The sequence below is a fragment of the Rhinatrema bivittatum genome, chromosome 4 (assembly GCF_901001135.1).
Source record: "Rhinatrema bivittatum chromosome 4, aRhiBiv1.1, whole genome shotgun sequence".
NCBI lineage: Eukaryota > Metazoa > Chordata > Amphibia > Gymnophiona > Rhinatrematidae > Rhinatrema > Rhinatrema bivittatum.
The window spans coordinates 423,383,555-423,408,362 of NC_042618.1; the positions used below are offsets into that span (position 1 = coordinate 423,383,555).

At 44.4% G+C, this 24,808-nt stretch overlaps 1 protein-coding gene across 3 annotated transcripts in view; it reads left to right on the top strand.

The window, feature by feature from the left end:
- Positions 1–563: 563 nt before the first annotated feature.
- Positions 564–24,808, top strand: part of CFAP100 (cilia and flagella associated protein 100) — a 98,640-nt gene continuing 74,395 nt past the window's right edge. For 2 of the 3 annotated variants that reach the window (XM_029601364.1, XM_029601366.1), the window contains exons 1-7: positions 564–624; positions 18,518–18,588; positions 19,032–19,208; positions 20,014–20,079; positions 21,326–21,432; positions 22,666–22,846; positions 23,658–23,725. In XM_029601364.1, the coding sequence (XP_029457224.1) occupies positions 19,133–19,208; positions 20,014–20,079; positions 21,326–21,432; positions 22,666–22,846; positions 23,658–23,725 (498 nt within the window). In that variant the 5' untranslated portion in view covers positions 564–624; positions 18,518–18,588; positions 19,032–19,132. The remainder of the gene's footprint in view (positions 625–18,517; positions 18,589–19,031; positions 19,209–20,013; positions 20,080–21,325; positions 21,433–22,665; positions 22,847–23,657; positions 23,726–24,808) is intronic. The other variant, XM_029601365.1, reaches the window with a different exon arrangement.

Genomic DNA, 24,808 nt, shown 5'->3' on the forward strand with positions numbered 1-24,808 from the left:
GCATTTTTTTACCATCTTTTTTTCTAAATCATACTTTTTCATCCTTTATTCTTGGTCTAGGTCTGTTTTATGTAATTTTTTTGACTTGGCTTGAGCACAAGACCTGCATTCCTTTTTATGCTTTTATATTCCCGGGTTTAAAGTGAAAAGAAATATTCTGACAGTTGTTCAGGTAGTTAGTTAGATGAAAAATGGAGGCTCACGGAGGCCTCCAACCATCAGATACTAGATTTTAGGGTGTATTGGTAGGTCATGTATAGAGCTTTGGAGCTAAAATCGGCCTTCTAATTTCTGATCTAGTTTCATTTCAGGATTAGTGATTGAAGAAGGGAAACGGCTATAAACAAAATACCTCCGCCTTCTCTCACTTTCAGCCTTGGGTCTAACCAAATGACCCTGTTATTCCGCGCTAATGTCCTGCAAGACCATGCTGCAGTTCATCAGAAATAACTGCGAAGATCCTTCTTGTCTAACTGCACCGAGGCTCTGCAGCACAGTCGTCTGCCTGGCTTCTCTTTATGACGTCAAGCTGCTGCGGCAAAGGCAGAATTCGTTTCCTTGGTAACGCAAACATATGAAAGGCAAAGAGCGAACGCGGGCCGCCGAGATTCCGCGGAAGCTCCGGTGAGTGGCAGCAGGGGTGGAGGGTGTGGCGGGAAGAATTTATGGACTCTGCTCCGTCTGCAGTGCAAAAAGTGCGCCAGTTTTGCAACTCTTTCTCCCTTTCGATAATCGCCAGTTCTGAAGCTGAGTAGCCCGATGCAGCGCAACAGGCAGAAATGGAATAAGGAAGCAGGCAGCAATTTGATTTGGTTTGCATTGCGCTCTTTTGCACTGAGATGCAATCTTATTAGAGGCTGGAGTACTAAGTATTTTTCCCCTAGATACAAAATGGGAGAAAACCTTTATAGGCCCATAATGATTTGTTCCATGCAAATGGCCATGTTAACTGTTCCTCGTAAACTGTTCCTTGTAAACTGTTCCATGTAAACTGCCACCCGGCAGTAATTATTACTGTTCTCTGTGAACCGGAGCGATATGTATTGTATACAGGAGCTCTGGTATATAAAAACCATAAATAAATAAATAAATAATGAGTAAACCGGGGACCGGGAAAGTTATGTGGGTAAAGTGATCTGGTTAACTATAACTGGATATTCTGCAGAGTTTGCCCTGCTAAAGTTACGCAGGATAAAGCTATCCAGGTAATTTTGCTGCTCACCAGCTTACTTAATATTGCCTATAATGTAGTTAATTGGGGGAATCCGACAGCCCCTGTGGGGACCTCCCCCACCCACCTCCAGACCAGGATTTAAATAGAGGCAACTGCCTAGGGTATCAAATTCTGAAGGCATAAAATATCCAGGCAGAGCTAGTACAAGAGTATTTGGTGCAGTAGGCAGGGGTGGCTGCCCCCATGTGGCACAGGTCAAATCAGAGAGATGGCAAGGGGTTTGGAATTTGGTCTTTTTGGCCACTTGAAATGCTGGAGAAGGAGAGAGGCAGGATCAAGGTTCCCAGAGGAGTGGCAGAGAGAGAGGCAGTTCTAATATTTATAGGAAGCTGGTAATCCTGTCACATCCCAGGAATACACACACACACACTTGCAGTCTCTCCCTCTCATATATACCTCCCCTCCTTTCTTCGGGGCTTGGGCCTTTCCTCGGGCCAAGGCAGGTTGGGCTCTGCCGCAGCCACTCTTTTTTACTTACGCTGCTGGCAGACAATCTGATCAGGAGCTGAGATTAACCCATGTGACAGGTGCATGCCATTCTTTTTGCCGGTGGGGCTGGAGAACTCCCACCAGTATGTCATCAAATAGCGCTGCCGCACCCGCGCAGAACTCTCTGCTGCCCACCATGTCAGCAAATCGTGCCGCTGTCTTCCTGCTGGTGGGGATGGGAACCATACTGGCACCTTTTCTACCCGTGTCACTGAGCGGGACTTTTAGATTCTTTTGGCAGAAAAATGAAGCTATCAAGTTTTTTTTTGGGGGGGGGGCAGTTTTTGCCGCCCCAAAATTTTGCCACTTGAGGTGACTGCTTCACCCTGTCTAATAGTAGAATTGCCTCTAGCCATAGGCAAACCTTCAGTCATGCATCTCTCTCCGCCATCTTATTTAATGGCAGTAGCTTCAGCACAGCACTTGCTTCTTTGGCAGAATTAGTTCTGGCATAGTTTTCTAGGCCTTGTGCTAGCTGGATTTTGCCAGTCTAAAATTTGTATGCTCTAGGCAACTGCCTGGTATGTCTAATGGAAACATTGGCTCTGGCTTTGGGGCAGTGTGCCAGCACAGCTTCAAAGACTGCCACAGATAAAAAAAAAAAAAGTGTGGTTGTGGGATCCCTTACTCTCCCACCCACCCCTACAATGTTATACAAAAAGCTCTGCCTCAGCCCACCCCTAATCCTACCTCCCATCTCATCTCCAGATATTTAAGTAAAAGACTGTAGCTTATGTAACACTGCCACTTCCTGGCTTGGGAGGTTTGGGCGGCACCAGCTGGGCAGTAGGGTGAAGACCGGGGCCCGTAGCCAGGGCTGACTCCTGGCTTATTGGCGCCTTGTGCGAAAACTGAAATTAGCTTACACAGCAATTCCACCAACAAAAAACACAAGTGTACCCAGAGTCAGCTCTAAGGCAAGTGGCACTCGGGGTGAAAATTGTTGATGGTGCTCCCTCTCCCCCAGCCAACCGATCCCTGCTCTTTGGGTGCAAAGGCTAAGGAAGTCAAACTGCCCCCTCCCCCCCCAGATTGACATGGATTAGTGACAGTGGGCACTAGGGGGCATTCCATGAAGTTAGCAAGTAGCACATTTAAGACTAATCGGAGAAAATTCTTTTTCACTCAATGCACAATAAAGCTCTGGAATGTGTTGCCAGAGGATGTGGTTAGTGCAGTTAGTGTAGCTGGGTTCAAAAAAGGTTTGGATAAGTTATTGGAGGAGAAGTCCATTAACGGCTATTAATCAAGTTTACTTAGGGAATGGCCTCTGCTATTGCTGGCATCGGTAGCATGGGATCTTCTTAGTGTTTGGGTAATTGCCAGGTTCTTATGGCCTGGATTGGCCACTGTTGGAAACAGGATGCTGGGCTTGATGGACCCTTGGTCTGACCTTATGTTCTTATGTTCTTTCTCTCTCTCTCTGACCTCAGAACTCTTCCCATTTCCCTTTCTCCTCCACACCATGCTGGCCTTAGAAATATAGAAATACACATTCTCTAGATTTAGAAATGCTGCATCCATCACTTAACTTACCCAGTTAAAATTTAACCTCTGAGAGGGGCGGGAAATTTAAATCTCAGGCTTTTTCTGGCTAACATTAAAGTTTGCAGGACATACCCTTTTGAATATTATCTTTATAGCAAGCACATAGGCCCCAAGAGATTTATCCAATGCATTTATTACCAACTGAAGGCTCAGGAATGGACTTTTATTTTCAGATATGACTTAAGGCTGCATGTAGTCATCTAAAAGTTTTAATGCTCATGCTTTGTCACAGATCAAGTCTCATTTCTTAGCATTTGAATCCATTTCAGAATGTTCTTTGGGGATGAGAATTAGAGAGAGAGAGTGAGTGTGTGTGTGTGGACTGGGGGGGGGGGGGCAGGCTGAGGGCTGAATTTACTTGTAAGAGAAAATCTGGGATGGAACTTGCAGTTTCCTTTAGAATAAGTGGATTCACAAGTAGTACTGGGCCAGAAAGTTCTTTAGACAGTTACAAACGAGAACACTTTTTAATTTGGTGAATCCTCATTCTTGATTTATAAATTTTGTACTTTTGACCTGAGTGCTAACACATACAGAAAACTATGCACAAGATTGCAATTTTTTAAATTGTTATGCATGCATACAACCTCTGATTCAGTACCACATGCCACTGACGTGAGAGGGATCCCCTTAGAAGTTTTTGTTGCAACCTGTCTTCCTGTAGGCAGTGCAATCTCTTTTAGTAAACTCATAGTTTTTTTCCCATGAAGAAAGCAAATTTGCTTACTATAAACAATGTTCTCCGTAGACAACAGAATGAATTAGCCATGACATGTGGGAGACATCATCTGACAGTGCCAAATGGACCTCTCTCTCTAAACTCATAGAGCTTTTGCTGTACTGTGCATGTGTGGGAGTTCCCATGCGGGCGTTGCCTTGTGAGATACCTCAGTTGATAATAGAGCTAAGTCTAGGTAAGTAGTCAATTCTGCAAGGAGGTGGCTAGATATGTAACATGGCTAATTCAACTTGCTGTCTACAGAGAATACCATTTACGATAAGTAAACTTGCTTTCTCCGTTGTCAAGCAGAGCTGAATTAGCCATGACACATGGGAAGTCCCATGCTGGGGGTTGTAGCAGAACACTTACTGAATAAGCAACCTGAACCCTACCATAGAGAGTGGACTAATTGGTAAATAGATTGCACAAAGCTACTTGTCCAAATTTACTATCACTTTTTAATAAATTGTCCAGACAGTAATGGGACATGAATGTGTTGTGCGGCTCATGGGAAGGCCTTGTGTGCCATTTCACTTACTCCCGATGTCGCTTCAATCTGCACGCGACAGGAACTCTGCGCACACCAACACAGCATCCAGGCCCCACCATGCTCCTGCTCCTTCTAGCACACATGCACCTATGTTTAAAGGGACCAATGTGGGTATCCCAAACCCTGCACCTTTCAATGACATCACCTGCTTCTAATATTTAAGGTTTTTATTTATTTATTTATTTAGAAGCTTTTATATACCGATGTGAAACAGGTCCTCCAGAGACTCAGTGAGCACGACCTCTGTATCAAGTTAGAGAAGTGTACCTTCGAACAAGAAGAACTTCCCTTCTTGGGATAAACAGTATTATCTCTCACCAAGGCCTATGCATGGACCCAGATAAATTAAAGACCATATTAGAGTGGCCCCTTGCCTGTGGGCCTTAAGGTGCTGCAGCACTTCCTGGGGTTCACAAATTACTATAGGTAGTTTATCCATGATTACTCCTCCTTGGTGGCCCCGCTCACAGTCCTAACTAAAAAGGGTTTGGACACCAAAACCGGACCACGGATGCTATCCAAACTTTCCAGCGTCTCAACGAGGAGTTTGTCCTTGATTTGTGCCTATACCACCCAGATCCATCCAAGCCATTTATCCTGGTGGTAGATGCATATATCCTCGGGGTAGGAGTTGTCCTCCTACAGCATAATCAGATGGTATGCTCGTGACCTACTCCTAATTTAAAAAAAAATCTCTCCGGCAGAGAAATATTACACCATTGGTGATTGTGAGCTACTAGCAGTCAAGCTAGTCTTAGAGAAGTGGTGACACCTGTTGGAAGGAGCCAAGCACCCAGTAACTATGGGATCACAAAAACCTTGAAGCACAGAGATTGAACCCTCAGAAAGCTCGCTGGTCATTTTTTAATTGGTTTGACTTTGAGTTGCTGTACTGGCCCACTGAGAAAAACTGATGAGCTGATGTCCTTTCATGTTCCTTTGATATTGAGGACTCTCTGGAATCCCCATGGCATATCATCGACCCTGCAAAGATTGTGGTTGGTACCACATTCACAGTTCCTCCTGTGAAAACTGTGGTTCCCTGACACCTACAACAGAAAGTTCTTCAGTGGGCTTATGACTTCCGCTTGGCAAATCACCCAAGTATCACCTGAAACTTGGAATTAATTGTCTGATGCTACTGGTGACCCAAGATAAAGACCGACCTGAAGTGTTACGTAGAGTCTTTTTTGTATATAATGCTTACCATGTAAACACTCACGTTTCTGCTTATTTGCTTTGTTCTCCAGTTAGAAATTGTTTAACCTATCCTTTTTCTCTAACAACCAAGTTCCACATTCCCTGTTATAATGTAATTTCTTGCTTCCATTGTTAACTGGTTTTTTCCCCCTAGTTCATTGTAAACCGGTACGATAAGACCTGGTCTTGAGCATCGGTATATTAAAAGAATTTAAATAAAAAATAAATAAATACATGTGCCATGAATAACAGTGTGCGAGCACATCCTTGGAGGATGTTACAGCCACTGCCAGCCACTAAGGAACCTGGACCCATTTGGCCACTGACTTTGTCACTGACCTTACCTTCTCCGGCGGCAACACCACAATATGGGTGGTAGTGGATAGATATTCTAAGATGGCTCATTTCATGGACTTTCCGGGCCTCTCATTCATGCCTGAATTGGTAAACTCTTTGTCCAATACATTTTCCATCTGCCTGGGCTCCTCCTTCACATCCTCTCAGACAGGTAAGTTCAGGCTTGTGCAATGGACAAACCGAGTGAGTAAATCAGAATCTCAAGGCCTTTCTACGAGCCTTTTTCAACCAATGGTAGGATAACTGGATGTCCCTCCTCCCATAGGCCAAATTATGCCATAATAACAAGTGAACAGTTCCACAGGATCATCACCTTTCTACATAGTATTTGGGCGCCATCCCCATATAGCAAGACCTGTTCCAACCTCTGTCTCTTGCCTGGCAAGGACAGGAACTCCAGGAACTTTGGCAGAAGACACACCATCTCCTAGAGCTAAAGGCGGTATGTTTCAAAAAACATGCAGACAAGAAACATTGCCCAGCACCTTAACTTCATCCAGAAAATCTGGTTTGGCTCAGCACTAAAAACCTACACTTGGAGATACCATCCTTAAAATTTGCACCACGATTCGTGGGTCCATTTCCCATTGAGCAACAATTGGATCTTGTGGCTTACAAGCTCAAATTACCATTATCTTTATGGATTCACGATGTTTTCCATATCTCTCTGTTGAAACCTGTAATTCTCTCTTGGTCGAGCAGAGTGCCTCTCCAGACCACCAAAATTGTTATGGAAGAAGATACTCAATTGAAGGTCCAGGAGATTTTAGATTTCCAAAGAGACTGCAACCAGTTGCGGTATCTTATCTATTGGAAAAACTATGGATCCGAGGAGAAATCTTGGGAGCTGGCTTCCAATCTGCAAGCTCCTCCAACTCATATCTGAATTCCACAGGAGATTTCCCAGGAAACCTAGGCCCAGAAAACTGGGGAGGCAGTTTTGGAGGGGGGGTACTGGGGGGGTACTGTTACGATATGCAGCTCGTGGAAAGGCCCTGCAAGCTGTCTCACTTACCTCCAATGCCACTTCAATCCGCTTGCAGAAGGAACACTGCTCCAGCCTACCAGGGTTGTGCTGTGTGGCTTGCACACCAGTGTGGCATCCAGGCCCCGCCATGCTCCTGCCCCTCCTAGACTTTGCTTTAGGTGCGTGCATGTATAGTGTGCACTTGCGTTTAAAAGGCCCAGTATAGGAAACCCAACCCTGGCACCTTCCAGTGTTGTCACTGCTGCTACTACTTAAGGCAGCCTCAGACTATCGACCGTCTCAGCAGCAGGTCTTCTACCTTGCAGTGTGCATTGCCTAGTATTCCTGGTTTCTGTGTCTTGTGTTCCTGTTTCTTCGTCCAGCATTGTCTTCCAGTCTTGCCTTATCATCCAGCCTTGCCTTGTCCAGCCTTGCGTTTTCAGTCTGCCTCATCCAGACTTGTCTTGTCCAGACTTGTCTCTCCAGCCTTGCCTTGTCTTTCAACCTTGCCTCATCCAGCCTTGTTTCTCTAGCCATGTCTTGTCCAGCCTTGCCTTGTCTTGTTAGTCTCATCCAGTGTCTCCTGTGTATCTTTGTCTACTCTTGGCCTAACTCTTCAGACCTGACCTCTTGCTTGGACCTGGCAATTCTCATTAGCCACCTATCACAACCTTGTCCTGCCTCTGACTCCATTAATCTGCTACCTGCCCTGACCCTGGTTACCTCTGGACTTTAGTTCTCTTCATCATCCTAGGGAGTCGCCTAAGACCTGCTGGCCACCAGAACCCAAGGGCTCAACCTGTGGGGGAGGCAGCTGGTATAGATGAAGCTCCATTCTGTCCCACTACAGGACATATTTGGAAGCTGCCGGCATAGGCCTTGAAGGTTCGCCTACAAAGCTGCATCAACATCGTAGCACAAATGGCTCACAGGTGTGGACATATGACCCAATATCTTCAATAGATACAGCACTCAGATAAGCCACTGACATGGCCATGGCTGTCACTTAATGTGCCTTGATAGAGTCTATGATATGGATGCCTGCTGGGACCTAACAATGCACAATATATTCTGCCAGCCAATTAGACAATGTTCATTTTACTACCACTATGCCCACTTAGGTTTGAAAGAAACAAATAGCTGCAAGGCCTGGCAATGTGGCTGAGTTTTCATTCTGTAGTACGCCAAGGTCTTTTTGCAGTCTAAGGGATAAAGGGCTTGGAAAGATGATGGCTTGATTAATTTGAAAAGCCGATACCACCTTTGGCAAAAACTTTGGGTGTGTGTGGAGCACCACCCTATTGTAAAAGTATTGCATATAAGGAGTCTAATGAACCAAAGCCTGGAATTCACTTACTCTTCTGGCTGGTGTGATTGCAACTAGGAATAATACATTTCACATGAGAAACTTCAGAGATGTTGACTCCAAGGGGTCAAATGGAGGCATCATTAGCTGTGCTAGAACCATGAGCAGGTTCCATGGAACAGGAAGTTTGACAACTGGAAACTTAGGGCTTGATTTAATAAGGCTTTACTCCCATTCTGTGTCTCTGGGAAAAATGCTTAGTAAATAACCCCTTTAGTATGCCATAAGGTTTTCATGAACTTGAGTACCAATGAATGTATTGAGATTGGTCTCCTCTCAATTTGGAACTGATATGCCGCTATAGCACTGAGATGAACTTTCACTGATGAAGTACTGACATCCAAAGAAGACTGAGAAAGTAAGTACTTGAATAGATCTTTTGGTTCACATGTAAATGGGATGAAGGAAGTCAGAAGACACCAAGATGAGAACCTTTTCCATTTGAATCTATAAGCTCTTCTAATAGATGGCTTCCAAGCAGATACTACTATATCCTCAACCTCTTTGAGCAAGGTAAAATATGCAATCAATGAGCATTCAACATCTATGCTGTCAGGTTGAGGGAGGGAAGGTTCAGATGATATAGACATCCTTCCTCTTGAATTAGTAAGGATGGATCTGCACCCATATATGGATTGGAGGGGTGCTGGTCAGCTATCCCAGGTTCACAAACCAAACTTGTCTGGGCCATGCTGGAGCACTAAAAATCAGTCAGACTTGTTCTTCAAGAACTTTATGTACCATCTTGTCATTCAGTGGAATCGGTGGAAAAGCATACATGATATCTGCACTCCAATAGAGCAGAAAAGTATCCTGTGTGGCTCTGAGTTTACTTGGTAGAATGGAGCAAATGTTTTCCACTTCTGTTTTCTTCTGATGCAAAGAGGTCAATTGTTGGCAATTGATAGTTGTAGAGACCATTCGCGTGGGCAAAATACTATGCTGAGGTGATCTGCTAATGTGTTGGAAATTCCTGGAAAGTAGGTTGCTTACAGGACAGCTTGAGGCTTGCATGCACATCCCTATATGTTTATCGCCTCCTGGAAAAGGGTCCATAACCCTGTGCTGCCTTGTTTGTTCCCTTAGAACATGGGGGTTGTTGGTTTGAATAAGAATGCTCTTCCCCTGGGGAAGATGTGTGAAAGTAGTCAAAGCATATTTGATTGCTTGAAGCTCCAGAAGGTTGATCTGAAATTGTCTTTCTATTAGCGACCAAGTCCTTCATGTATCAGTTCTTTGCTTACGATTTATAGACTGGAGCAGAATTTAATATCAACCAGTCAATATCTGCTGGATGTTCCCTTGCCATGTTTTATTTGGCTTGCGGAATCAAAGGACTGCATGCTTGCTGTTGCTGGATCATTATTATGGAACAATCTTTTGGACACTTAAGGAAGGAGGCCTGTTTCAAGACTTTCAAGTGGAAATTGAAAATCCTTCATTTTTGTCAAGCCTTTGAATTAAAGTGCTAATCGGATGCTTTATTATTGTCAGGGAATAATGGATTTTAAACTACAGCTTTTATGTTTTGATGTACCAAAAGTCTTATGTTTTTTACTCGATTCATTGTTATTTATGTTTTTATTGATTTTAATTATGGATGTATGGTTGTAAGCCCCTTAGACCTTGGATAAAGTGGCATATAAGTATTTAATAAATAATAAACTAAGTCCCTTGAATTTGGTAGAGGCCTGTGTAGGCTCCCCTTCTTTTCATGGAAGCATCCTTCACTAATGCTACTTGATGAGGACGCAGCTGGAGTGGGGCTCCCTCTTAGAGGATGAAGGGTTGCTGACACTAGCCAATCATCTAGGTATGAAAAGACCTGGATGCTCTGACGATGAAGGTGTGCTGCCACTAAGCTAGGCATTTGATGAAGACCCTCTGTTCTGCTATTGGTCTGAAGTAGAGTACTCGGTACTGGTAGTGAGAGGAATCCACAACAAAGCATAGATAAAGCACATGAGAGGGAAGGATGGATGAGGATATGAGTATAGGTATCCTACAAATCCAGGGCACACATCCACTTTTTCTTTTGGAAGGGGAGATTTGTGTGAAGGGAGTTTATTTTGAGTTTCTGCCAGAGCAGATTTTTGTTCAGGCTTCTTAAATACAAGGATGGGTCTCAATCCCTCAGTTTTCTTGGAGATAAGGAAATGACAGGAGTAGAAACCCTGACCATGCTACTGGGGTAGAACAGGTTCTATTACTCATTGGCTGAGAAGCAATTCCACATCCAGGCAGAGTTGTGCTGAATGAGACTGATTCGAATTGAAGGCTGAGCAATGAGGAATTATGGGAAGTTGGTAAAAGCATAAGCAATATCGAGATTCCCCAATTGAGTACCCAGCGGTGTTTGGTAATCTTGTTGCACTCCTCCTGGTAGGGTTGGATTCTCCCTTCCACCAGGGAGTATGGCTGTTGAGTTTGTGTGGTCAAAAACTTGGCCCAGGCTTTGGTTTGGCCTGTTGTGCTGCCTTTGGTTGATGGAGTTCTTGCTGCTGACTTCGGACTGGAAGCTGTTGCTGTTATGGAAGCAGATGTATTGCTCTGTACTTTTAAAACTGTTACACAAGGGGCATCTCTGGGAGTATGGCCTTTTAAAAGTATAGTATGGTCAGTGTGAAGCAGACTGTTGCTCTGAGACAGTTGAGAGAGACTGAATTGCCAAATGATTTGAGCAACCTTCTCCCTGATTTTATCTCCAGAGAGGCAGGAGACATCCACTAGCTTATCATGTGCATTGTCCCTAAACTGCTGGCCTGCAAACAAGCCATTCAACATGCTTCTATAGAGGCCAAGGAAGAATGGGTGGTCATATAAAATGCTTTATAGACTGAGCGAATCAGATGGCATATAAATTGTTTTGTGTCATGAAATGACTGTGGATACACTGAGGAGGTATTATTTGATGGAAGAATGGCTTCTGTAGTTGCAACTGTCATATAAGAACTGAACCTTTTAAAATTGATGAGCAGATATTTGTGTATTAAGCATGGAGCTTTAGAATACTGTATAACCAAAATTGTCCAGAAAACTGGGATGTTCCCTGGTGGGGTGTTAGAAAAAAATTCTTGTTTTCTTTGATCTTTTCAGAGCCAACTCCACCACTACTGATTGATGCGGTAGTTGTACTACTCCAAATCCCAGTTTTTTTTGCACTCTGTACTTGAGGTCCAATTTTCGTGATACTGGTGAGTGGAAAATTGGGTTCTCTCACATTCTAATTTGTAACTCCTGCAAAGTATCATGAATTGGGATGGCTGCTGGTTCCGATGGGGTCTCCAGAATTTGAAGACCGAAAACCTTTGTTTTATTTATTTATTTATTTATTTGAAACTTTTATATACCGACATTAGTATGCAACATCATGCCTTTGCTTTAGGGTCCTTGTCCCTATAAACATTGATTCAGAACGCTGTTCCCAACTTGTCCAGAAATCGGGAATAAGAGAGGTCTTCCAACAGAGACGAGTGTTCCAAAGGTTCAGATATGGGATGGGGGCAAACCCTGTCGATCCCTCTTCATATTCAAGAGGGGATGGAACACTAATCCAGGATCCCACTGATGACTTTGGTGACTGAAGAGTTGACCTTAGTCAACTTGGAGGGGTGTACTTCTGCTGTAAATGAATGTTTGAAACTAGACCCACCTTATGGGGGATCTGATGGAATGTCAACCCTTGCTGGGGAAACTGGGACTCCCATCTTGTGGGAGTGAATCTGATATTTTGGAAAGGAGAGGTTGGAAAGTACCTCTTTATCCTTGGATGCTAGAGGAGTAAAAAAACAATTTCATCAGTTCCTCCACTTGGTCCAAGGGCTGACATGCTTTTTGACTGGGTATTGGAGGTGGAACATCCTTTTCTGATACTAGGATGAAGTTTCCATGTACCTTCTCTGGACTCTGAAAGATCTGCACTGGAGGCCAGTTGGAAATTAAGGGAACCACTGAATAAATGGGATCCGGAGAAGGCCCTGTTCTGATAGTCTGGATGGTGACATTGTCCTGGAAATTGGTAAGGGTAAGTGCATTACCTCATCTTCTTCCCCCATGGATCCATCACTTTGTATTGTTAAAGTAGAAAATAATTGAGTCAGTAGCACCACTGCCTGGTGCATTGAAGATGGAGTAACATGTTCTATCTCTTGGAGCAATATTGGTGTCAAGGCTCGATGCATTGCAAGCTCTGAGGCTTGTATGTAGAGGATTTATTCATTGGTGCTTTATGCATCAATGATGTTGATGCTTTGTGCTTCAATGAAGCCCTGCATGTTGACAGTGCCAGAGACTGATGCATCAATGGCACCGGTGAATGATGTGTCAACAGCGCCAGGGACAGATGCATTGATGTTGCCAGGGCCAGATGCGTCAACAGCGATGCATCAAAGTTGCCAGAGCTGCGTCTGTTAACAGTGCCAGGGCTGGAGAATGGTGTGTCGGCTGCATGGTAGGCACCAATTGATGCTTTTTTGGCGCTGGGTGCACTGCCAGCTCGGCAGAGCATTTCTTTTCTTTGTTTTTTGGTTTGCTCGACCCCAAGGATCTGGCCTGTTCTGCTGATGGGGGAGACCTCTTGGAGCAGTGGTTCTCAACCTTTTTTCTGTTGGGACATACCTGACAGATGATGCTCACATGAGTGACATTCTGAACATTGACTGTCATGAGGCTAATTGTAAACATATAGGGCTAGATTTTAAAAGCCCTGCACGTGTGCGCCGGTGCACCTATTTTGCATAGGACGCCTGTGCGCGCAAAGCCCTGGGATGCACGTAAGTCCCGGGGCTTCGTAAAAGGGGCGGGAGGGGCGTGTATGGGGTCAGGGGGCGGGTTCGGGGGCGGGCCGGGAGGGCCATCTCGAGTCCCCCGGCACTGCGGCCTGTGCCAGGGGATGCCAAAGCGGCGTGTGCAAGTTACGCCTGCTTCAAGCAGGCGTAACTTGCACAACAAAGGTAGGAGGGGGGATTTAGATAGGGCTGGGGGGTGGGTTAGATAGGGGAAGGGAGGGGAAGGTGGGGGGACGCGGAAGGAAAGTTCCCTCCGAGGCCGCTTCGATTTCGGAGCGGCCTCAGAGGGAACAGAGGCAGGCTGCGCGGCTCGGCGCACGCAGCCTGATTTTGCGCAGCCTTGCGCGCGCCAACCCCAGATTTTATAAGATACACGTGGCTACGCGCGTATCTTATAAAATCCGGCGTACTTATTTAAGATCTACCTCATATTCTGCATCCACAGGAACTCCCCTCCCCCCAACAATGGGTGCACAGCAGAACTAGGATATTTCCCCGCACAATTTACCATACAAAAAAGATAATCCGATTCTGGTACCAATAACAGCAACACTAACTCCCTCTACTATCAGGCACATTGTAAAATATAAAACCTTAAAAAAGTAAACCACTAGTAAATGTGTAACATACCTGCCATAACATAGCAACACTCACTTTTATGAAAAGGCAGTAGTGCACCACCAATGCATGGCTTATTGCGAAACTGTGGCAGAGAAATCTCAAATATCTTTGTCCTTGAGAGGTCTTTATTTGTAGTCTTACAGATGTATCACAAGATATTGCAGGTTTATTATGAGTTACACGGTCCCCTGACATGGACCGTGTTTCATACAACAACTGCATCAGAAGGGACCAATAACCACAATTATGCAAATATTTGACTATCTGACAACAGAGCCATAGGTTAATTGTTAGGATTGTGGACCCTTGGGCCGGAGCGAGTGGTGGTGACCACTGAGGGATTGCCCCCAATGGGTCTCGTCTCCAGAGGGTGGAGCTGGTGAGGACAACCCAACAGGACCTTCACCTATACCAGCCCTCGTTCCCCGCAGGTTGAGCCCTTGGGTGCCGGGGCCTGCAGGACTTAGGTGCGGGTGCCTCAAAGACGATGGTGAAGCTGATGAAGAAGGCAGGATCAGAGGTCCGGGTCTGGACTGGCAGCGAAGTCCAGGCAGAAGATCTAAGGCAGGCAGCAGGCAGTCTAGAGCGAGGCAGGCAGCAGACAGTCTAGAGCGAAGTACCAGTCCAAGGGTCGAGATGGGCAGCAGACAGGCAAGCTGAAGCGAGAAGACAAGCCGAAGTCAAACCAGGAGATCAAGCCGAAGACTGGGACACAGGAGCTAGGGAACAAGGAGAAGACCGAAGACTGGAATGAAGGCACAGGCAGGAAAGCAGGAACTGGAACACCGGGAATGGAATCAGGAACACAAGGACTGGAGAAGCAGGAACAGAACCAGGAACAGGATCAAGCAGGAACAGGAACGAAGACATCTGGACAGCAACTAGCATTCTGAGGAGACGGCCTGTTGCAAAGGCAAAGGACTGCAGGCTGCTGTGGGGTTTAAATACCCCTCCCAAGTGATGTCATCTTCCGGGGCCGGGCTGAGTATTCCCGCCGCGGCCCCTTTAAAGGGTAGGGCCTCCCGCCCACGCGCGCGCCTAGGGAGAGCCCCCGCCGGACGGAGGAGGACGGCGTTTGCGGCCATGTGGTAGGCCGTGGTCAGCCTGCTGCAGAGCGAGTCACGCCGCGCCGGGCTGCAGGGGAGGCGAGCGGAGAAGCAGGTAGGAGGGACCGGCCGGGGCCTGCTGCGGCCAGGAGCCGCAACATTAATAATATATGGACCGGGTGCTTCAGGGAAAACAGCACTTCTTTCTATAAATGTTTTTACATCCAGTTTCGAATCACATTCAAAGGTTCAAACTGAAATGGAGTACTGACACATCTCTGCACTTAACAGTCAAACAATTGCAAAATTGCAAATATTGGTCCCTTCTGATGCAGTTGCTGTACGTTAACACGGTCTGGGTCGGGGACCGTGTAACGCATAATAAGCCTGCAATATCTTGTGATACATCTGTGAAACTACAAATAAAGACCTCTCAAGGACAAAGATATTGGACATTTGAGATTTTTCTGCCCCCTCGTTTTTTGATTCTAGACAGTGGGTGGCTGAGGCATTCACCTTTTGCCCTGTGCTCTTATTGAGAAACTGCAGCAAATAAGAATGATACAGATGTCTACATGCTAGTAAAATACCTCACCTAGGTTACCTGCATAGAACCAACCTTTACCAAATACAGATTAAAAGACCACAAATGTGGAGACCGAAACTGGAATGGATACACAAAACGCCACTCTGCATGCAGTGCAAAACTGGAGAACTAGAAACAGAAATACGTTTCCTCCTGCACTAAGCAAAGTACAAATATAGAAGAAATGAACATTCCCAAAACTGACATATTATTGCTCTTGCACCCCATCACTCCCCTTCCCCCCCCCCCACACCCCCCTCCCCTGCAACCTCCCCCCCCCCACACCCCCCCCCTCTGTAACCGTCACTGTGTATCAAGTGCACAAGCCCCGCGCTACTGCAATCAAGTTCTACATGCTAAATATGTCAAGTGCACATGCCATGTAACATTGTATATTAGTTCATTTGCATATATAACCCTAACCGAATGCAAATAGTTGTATCGCTGCTTGTTAAATATCCTCTCTTTTACTTGTGTACTCACCCAGTTACCCCCTCCCCTGTTCATTGTAATTTCCTTTCCTTCTCAGTTTTTTGTAAACCGACATGATGTGTCCTACGAATGCCGGTATAAAAAAGTTATTAAATAAATAAATAAATAAATTATCCATTATCCCTCACTTCTCCCAATTACTCCTTTTTAATCATCCCCTCACTCTCACATCCCTGCCCAGCGTTCCCGAACCTCCCTATATCCTCTTCCCTGTGCTCTCTCCCTCCCCTGCTCAATTCTCCCTAGCCTCTTCCGCCCCATCGCTCTCCCTGCCCAGCTACTGTGACCTCATGTCCTACCCCTTCCTGTTTAACAGCCATCCCTCTCACATACACCAGTTGCCCCTTGAATGGCCTCTCTCTCACACACACCTGTCACCCCCCAACCAGTCTCTCTCTCACTCACAGACACACACACACACAGTAGTCATCACCCCTCCAGTCTCTCTCTCATACACCAGTCACCCCCCCCCCCCCCACCCCAAACTAGTCTATCTCGCTCTCTCACAGAAACAATTAAAGTTACACAAGAACTGGACCTTTAAAATATAGACAGATCCTCATCAAATACAGAATAGAGAGAAAATAAAGTATAACTAGAAACTCGCCAACAAAAATTGAACTGGAAACCACAACAAGCCCAACTGCATTATGCAGTGAAACAATGGTAAAACAGAAACATCATCATCCCTCACAAAACATCAAGCAACACAATCAAGAGGTATAAAGCATCATTCCTAATATTAAAACCATACTAAAAAAATAAAAGAAAATATATCAAAAGAACCAATGAACATTCAATAATTTTAAAAGTCATATACATTTGTTCTAATATTTCCCAAACACAGCAGACATATGAAATAACACCCAAAAATGTAAAATAATAAGGATTTTAAAATATTCAGCTCTCCATACCTGGGATCTTTTGATTTCCAGTCACGCAAAGATTGTTGTGGATTGAGGGTAGAAGGGCCACAAAAACTTTATCCTCTCTCTCATACACACACACATACACACACACACAGAGGCTTGCTCTTGTTCTGTCATATACACACAAGTTCACACACATGTGAACTCTCTGTCTCTGTCACACACACTGTTACTCTCATATACATACAGGTTCACACACGTAGCCTTTCTGTCTCTCACATATGCAAGCTCGTATACATGTAGGTTTTCTGTCTGTTTCTTATACACATGTAGGCTCTCACACACACACTCGTGGGCTCTCATACACAGGCAAGCTTTCAGACGCACATGCAAACGCACATACAAACGCAGGCTCTCACACATGTGGGCTCTCTCTCATACATACACAGGCTCACACATGCCAACTGTCCTGCATGCACACACATAAGCTCTCACTCTCACATGCTCTCATACACACACACACACACATATATACACACAAGCTCTTACTTTCACATGCTTTCCCAGGCACACATGCTCTCTCTCACACACATACACACACAGCCTCTTCTTTGGTGACTGCCAGACTCCTATGGCCATCCTTGGGGATGGGATCAGCTGCAGCCTTCTCCTTCTTCGGCCACTGCAGGGATGGAATCCTGCAGTAGCCTTCTCATCTTTAGCACTGTGGGGCTGGGATCTTAAAGCAGACATTCTTCAGGCCTCTTCCAGTGTCAGGCAGCACTGATTGGGTGGACTATGGCCCACCCAGGCCCACCCATGGCTACATCACACAAGGTATGGACTGCCAATACAGGGAAGGAGGGAGGGAAGTTTTGTCAGCTGCTGTGTCCCACTCAGGCTCTCAGCAGCGAGTGAACTGAGCCAGTCCACAACACACTTCCTGGTGCTTTGCGACACATTGATTGAGAACTGCTGTCTTAGAGGACCACCTGCTCAATTCTACATCTGGGGAGAATGAGGCGGTTCCGCTCTGGGAGGAGAATAGACTGTAGCTTCTCAGAGTCCTGCGCAGTCCCTCCATTTTCCAGGACCTCAATTTCTGTGACCACAGAGACATGCAATCACAATATTAGCAGCGGCCACATGTCTGGTCCCAGGCAGCAGTAGCAGACATAGTGTCCATCAGTAATGGACAACTTCCAACCGCATAGACAGTCTTTGAAACCACTTACTGTGAGTTTCTTGGAGCTATACATCCTGTGAAGAATCTTCTTAAGGTTGGTATTATTTCTGCTTCTTCTTTTTTTTTTTGTATAGCACTGAAAAGTGCTTTTTGGGAGGCTACCAATGTAGCGAGGCAACAAAAATTTGTAACAAAAAGATGATTAGGAAAATATTTCCTGTGCTGAGGCTAGGACAAAAAAAGACTGAGGTACCTCATGCGGCAATGCCCATGTGTGAATTCCTGCACATGCTCAGTAGAGCAAAAGTTCTATGAATTTAGAGAGAAGGGTCCTTTTGTACTGTCGGATGACATCACCCACATGTCATAGCTAATTGACCTCTGCTAATTGATGAAGAAAGTACCCTCACTTCATATTCTACAACATTTCTCCCAATCTGTAAACCTATGATCAGGAAACATATAAGAAAGCTCACACAGATGATTTTTGCCTTCCAGGATTATAGCTAGTGGGAGGCTGCAGCTGATGCAGTGACCCAGGGCACATCTTTGAAAAGTATAAAGAGAAGGTAAGTGGTTGAACTGGGTGCAGTGGGAGTGCTCCCCATTGTTTCAGCACATTGGGAACCCCAATGCTTATCCCTAGAAGTGAGATATAAGAAACAGATCAACTATTGGGAATCTTTCAGGTGCTTCTGACCCTAACTGGCCACCGTTGGAGGCCGGAGGCTGGGCTTGATGATCCAGAAGGGCACTTCTTATGTTCTTATGATTTGCAGGGCTGTATTGTGTTTTCTTACATGTGAATCCCTTAATCAACTATATCTTGTCATTGGAAATTTTCTCATAGCCTGAGCTCTTGCTGCTATGGAATCTTTGAATTTACGTGAGGTTCATCTGAATGCTAAACTGTGAATCTTTTTTTTTGTTGTTGTTGAGAATTTTAAAAACCTCATCAAGGGAAGATCAGCCTGTTTCATACTGTGGTATTCTCATTGTTATTACTTCATAGTTTTAGGTCGTCTGACCGCAGCAGCCAGCAAGAAACTTCCTCTCCAGGATCAGGACAAGGAAGGCTAAAACCCGTTCTTACAGAAACTGAATCTCTGCAAAATGTCATCTGAAACAGTGAGAGCTTCCACCGAGTCCTTTGAAACCCCTGAGATCACAGGCTCAGGGGTTATTTCCAGTAAGGAAGCCTCAAATCGATTGTGGGGGGTTTTAATAAAATAAGTGCATGTTAAAAACTGTATTTATTTAAAAAATAATCATGGTACCTAAGTATTAAGCATTTTTCTCATAGATATACAAAATGGGAAAAACCTTTTAATACAGCAGGCCCCATGTTGAAGTCTGATGTGTGTTCAGTGCTTTAATAATTTCCAAATATCTATCTGTATAAGGCTGTGAAAGATATCTGCCAAGCATTTAAACCCTGATTTGGGGAACGCAATCTAAAGTGTAGCTTGCCCAGCACCCATTAGAGCAGCTCACTGCATTTAGCAAAATGTATTTGCCTTTCGGTCCTGCTACCTGGTAACACAACGATAATGCATTTGGATGCTGTCAAGATGACCATCCATGCTGTTGGTGCTTTGGCAGCTCTCTTGGGTGGCAGGATGTGTGGATAAGTACAGTATTTGAATCACAGTCATGTTTCGCTGGTTTTCTGGAATGCCGCTGCACAGTATGATCTCTGAGGAGCCAATGAGTTTACTGCAAGATGACTCCTTCTCCCATGCACTTATTAATATGCATAAGAGGATGATTGCTCTGGAACTGTACTATGGGCAGGTTGCTCTGGAACTGTAATATAGGCAGGACCGACCCAACTAGTTGTGAAGTGCTGCCACAAAGATGTGTGGAGAGGTCTGTGTTCACCCTACGTCTTGAAATCCTTTGAAAATCCTTTGAAATATCCTTTTTTTTTTTACATTATTTTCCGCATTTGCCGTATTTTCTATAATTGTTCATTTATTTACTAATTGATCCAGGGACTAAGACAAAGTCCATACTGAACTCTGCAAAGTCTGGAACAGGAACCAAATCTGTGGTATCAGGTATGGTGACTTTCTGAGGAGATGTTTTCAGATTTGACTTGCTTGCAATGGTGGAGGGAAAATGGCTTGTATAGAAGAAGGAAAACGGGAAAACATATTGTAGCACGCTTTAGGTTTGGAGGTTTCAAAATCTGGTAAAGGTTGTAACAAATCAGACTTCACAACTTCCTGATGGCTTACGGAATTTGCATGAGTGCAGTGAGGATGGTGGAGCGACTGTCCAGCCCTACTGAAATCTGAGCTGGGAGAACACGTTTTGGCAAATTTAGGATCCATCGAAATTTTGTGGGGCTGAATTTTGGGTGGAAGACGTTGATGTTCAGGTTTGGCTGAGTTTGGTTTTCCTCTAGAGCTAGTGCAGGGTTCTAGTCACTGTATGGGCCCTGGAGAAAGCAGGAGTCTTTGCATGTTGTGATAGCTTTTATTGGAGCAGTGTAGCAATCATCCAGAGACATTGCTGTCCCCGAGCTTTCCAGACCACCTGGGTTTCTTGCTGAGATGTATAGAAGCTTAAAAAAAAAAAAAAAAGCCCAAACAGAACAGCGCTCTTTCAACAGCTGAGCTCCTTTGCTGTCTGGGCTCCCTTCCTTGGCCTCTGGATGACTGAGGACCCAGACACACTCCATGGCAGCCACTGGCATTGAGAAACAAGTCAGTTCATTGTGGATGTGAAAGGACATGAGATGAAGGGTAGTGAGAGATGAAGGCTAAGGGTACTTTTCCTTTCCTTCACAAAATTCTTTTTAGTGCAATGCAACCTTTCCTGTCCCTGAAAGCTATTTGCGTAGAAAGTTGTCCAAACTCAAAAGTAATTCACAAAACCTGAAATGTTTTGTGACACGTCTAGAACTTTCCAGAAATCGTATGGTACAGTGTCACATTGCAGTCAATCCCCACACAGCTCAAATAGTAGTTAGTTGATAATAGATAACAGCGTTATATTAAATCCTGGTTCAAGAAACTGCAGCCAGGTTGAAATATTACAGTTCATGAGAAAACTTTCTAATGTCAGTAATAGGCATTTTCTAAACATAACTGTTTATGTGACATAGATTCTAGAGCATAAGGTCATCTTGTATACGATTACAGTGCCCCATAGAACCATGACCCTTGAGAACAAGGGACGCTAAGGAAAGTGGATGGCAGATATTTAATTTGATGGAGCAATATCGGCTTTGAGCCAAAATATATTAGGACAGGTTGGTGATCCCACACAAATGCTTCTTGTGGTTTCTGTGTTTTGCAGATAATGTAGCAGATTCTGGGCAGGAGTTGGACTCAAACCCCTTCACAATGCCCCCCGACATGGACTTCTTTCTATTCCGAGAGCAAGAAAAAGAAAAGAGGCAGGCTGTACGTGTGACTTCTCTTATGACAGTATTGTACCATTATATAGGATTTCCTATTATTTTCTTTTCAGCATAGACTTAAGATTTTTGTTTCCTTCTTTGCCACTTCTCTGAACAAGAACATGCCAAATGCTCCCTGACCACATCTTGTACTCATAAAATAAGCGATCGGTTCCAGTTCTGCTTTGACGCAGGGCAGCCACCAGTTCTTCCTGTAAGAGAGAAAGAGTGAGAGAGACCCTAAACTTTCCTTACACATAGCATTATTATTTTGTTTTTATTTTAATTCTTTGCAGCTCCAAAAAAAATTAATCTGGATCAATGGCCTTAAATAGGAGAGTTGATACTTATTTCAACTATTCCCAAAAATAGTCCCTCAAAATGACTGTCAAAAATGTACCGGCCAGCTTGAAACGGTCTTGCAGTTCCATTTGCTCTGTGAATGTTCTCGCCACTTTGAGCTCTTGCCTGGTGATGTTCCTCAGAGTAGGACTGGAGGAGTATCCCAGTGGTTAGGGCAACGGACTGACAACCCCACAAAGCGCAGGGCTCTAATCCCACTGATGCTCTTTCCGACCTTGTTACTTCACTCTCTATCACTTCAGATACAAACTTTGATTAGAAGCCCTGCATGTAACTCACCTTGTGTTACCAATTAAAATGTGTGTGAGTTCAATCTAAATGAAAAGGGGAAAAGTAAATAAAATGGTCCTTCTATTTTATGGCTGTGACCCTACCCTAAACCATCTGCCTCCTCATACTGTTCTCTCTCATCAGCATTTGCCCCTTCAGCAGTAAAGCCCTCCTTGTTTTTAATTTCCTTTAGCCTGATGGAAGTCTGGCTTTAATGTTTGGTGAACTGGAACAGGGAAAGAGAGGCATTTGATATCGAAGATTGTGGCTCGGATTTGACTGTTGTTGGCTGAGGCTGAGGAGTGTTGCCAGCTCATGACTGATGGTCAGGGTCCAATGAGTTGATAAACTCAGTCAGTAAGAAAATAGATGCTCATACACTGCCACGACTGGTACCCGATTCAGCAAGCTCAATAGAGGGGCCACAGATCAAGTTGGGCTTGGAACTCAAGGCACTCTTCCATTCCGAGAGTCACATGGGCAGGGTGATACTGGACGAATGAGCATAACCATTCTCTCTGCTTTACCCTTTAGTTTCTAGGACTTTCAGCCTAGTACGTTGTATGAGCATTGAATTTACTCATGAAGTTGTGCATTCATACAGGAGCTGGAACGACAGAAGCATTTAAAAATCCATGAGAAGGTATCACTTAAAGACCAGATGAAGACAAAACCAGGTGGAATTCGCAAGGAGCTTCAAGCAGAGGACATCCAGGAAGAAAAAGTTGCAGATCAAGAAAGAGATATCTCAGCAAGTCCCACATGGAGGCTGAAAGTCACAAAAAGTAAGCAACTATGCACCCACTTCTTACAGAAACAGGGACAGGAAAAAGATTCCTGATTTCTCAAAAATCCACTCAGCCACTAAGAAAAGGATTTGCCGAGTACCTTTTATGTAACTTGGGCAAACCCCAAGATTTAAATTTCTCACCCTGCCGAGTGGCAAAATTTTACCCAGGTAAAATCTAGCCAGATAAAGAGGGAGGGTGGGAGAGTTCCCAGACATGGCCTGAATTTTTCCGAATGGGTATGTATGTCCTAAAGTTATCCAGGTTAGTTTAGGAAGGTACGTTCAGTGACAGACTCACCTAGGTAAATCCCACTGAATATCCCTGCTGAGGTTACCGCACTGCTCAGTATGGATTTCAATGCTCCTCCTTTGCTTGTGTGCAAACTTATGTGTATAAAAAAGCAGGCTCATCCATTAGATGCTGAACATTCTCATCAGAAATCACAAGCCTCTCTTGTGACATCACAATTCATTTCTGCGGAAATGACTGTGATGTCACAAGCAGGTGATCAGGACATGAAGTGACATCATAAACTGGTTTCTAATTGATGAATGAACTGGGTTCATTTTCAGACCTGGGTTTGATGTGCTTTATGCACTGAGTACAAGTTTGGGAACCAGTTTCAAAATACAAAAGAAATTGTCATCAGCCACCATGAAATACATTTAAAACTAGTTTGAAAATGGTTTTGTGTGAAAGTGAAATGAAGCTGCCCCATAAGCTGGCTTCCTGTAGGCAGGTGGAGGAGCATTCATTCTTGCTGTACTTGTGATATTTGTCTCTCAATTGTCCTAACTCCTGACAGACCGCGTGGCGGCGAAAGAAACCCTGCTTCAGTACACCAAAAGAAAACGAGACATGTTCCTTCTCCAGGTACGCCCCCTTTCCATTAAAATCTACTTCCTATCAACCACAAGGACAGGCGCTGAAAATTAACCAAGCCATAATGGGGATTGCCCAAAGCATGGAAGCAATTCAGACAGTTTGTGGGTGGGACAGGCGCAAGAAAGAACAAACCTCAGAATACAGGACCTGTTGTCCATCTGGGAATGGCATCAGGGTGCTGCCATCCAGAGACAGAAGTACTCTGCCAATTGGCACTGCAGACTCTGCAGAAGGAGCATGTTTGTGAGTGGCATGTGCCATGAAAGCACATCGGCTTGTGAGGAGGTTTGCTTGTTATTCTAACAGTTTTACTCAGAACTATCAGGGCCTTTGCTCAAGGTTTACTTTAAGGACATCTAATTAATTTTGAGGCCGATGTAATAAGGTGCATTTAGCAGAGAGCACAGTTTTATCCACAGTTGTTTGCATATTTTTTGTGTGCAAATCTATTTATTTATTTATTTGAAATTTGAATACCATAAATCATTATTTTGTAAGCGGTTCACAACTGGACCTTCACAATTCCATTTTACAAAAAACAGTACAAATCACACAAATTTGATGGACACATCCATCATATTAATAAAACCTCATTTTGTAATATAATTTTATTCCCTGTCCATATCACCCTGAAATGTTACTCCCGATGCAGCAAGGAGCTTTGCGTACAGAAAATGTATATGTAAAATTGTGCATCCTGCTTAGCGCCCTTGCATGGAAGTCCCCTGCAAATGAAGGCATTAATAATTACCCCCCCCCCCCCCCCCCCCCCCGTGCAGAGGGATGCACTGGCTTAACTCAGGTTTTCCTAGTGCTGGAAATGTTACTTCTGATCAGAGGTGGAGTAAAGTTTCCAGGGCTTGTGTCAGTCTATGGGCAGAAGCTGAAGTTCCAACACCAGGACCTGTAATCTGGATTTTTGCATAGAAAACATGTTTTACACACACAAAGCATGATGTCTGCACATAAATATGATTTATAAACTGAAAGCATTTTTGTGTTCATAAATCACATTTTATGCATCCAAATCCTGTTTTGAGATTTGTGCACATAAATCACATCTGAGAGACT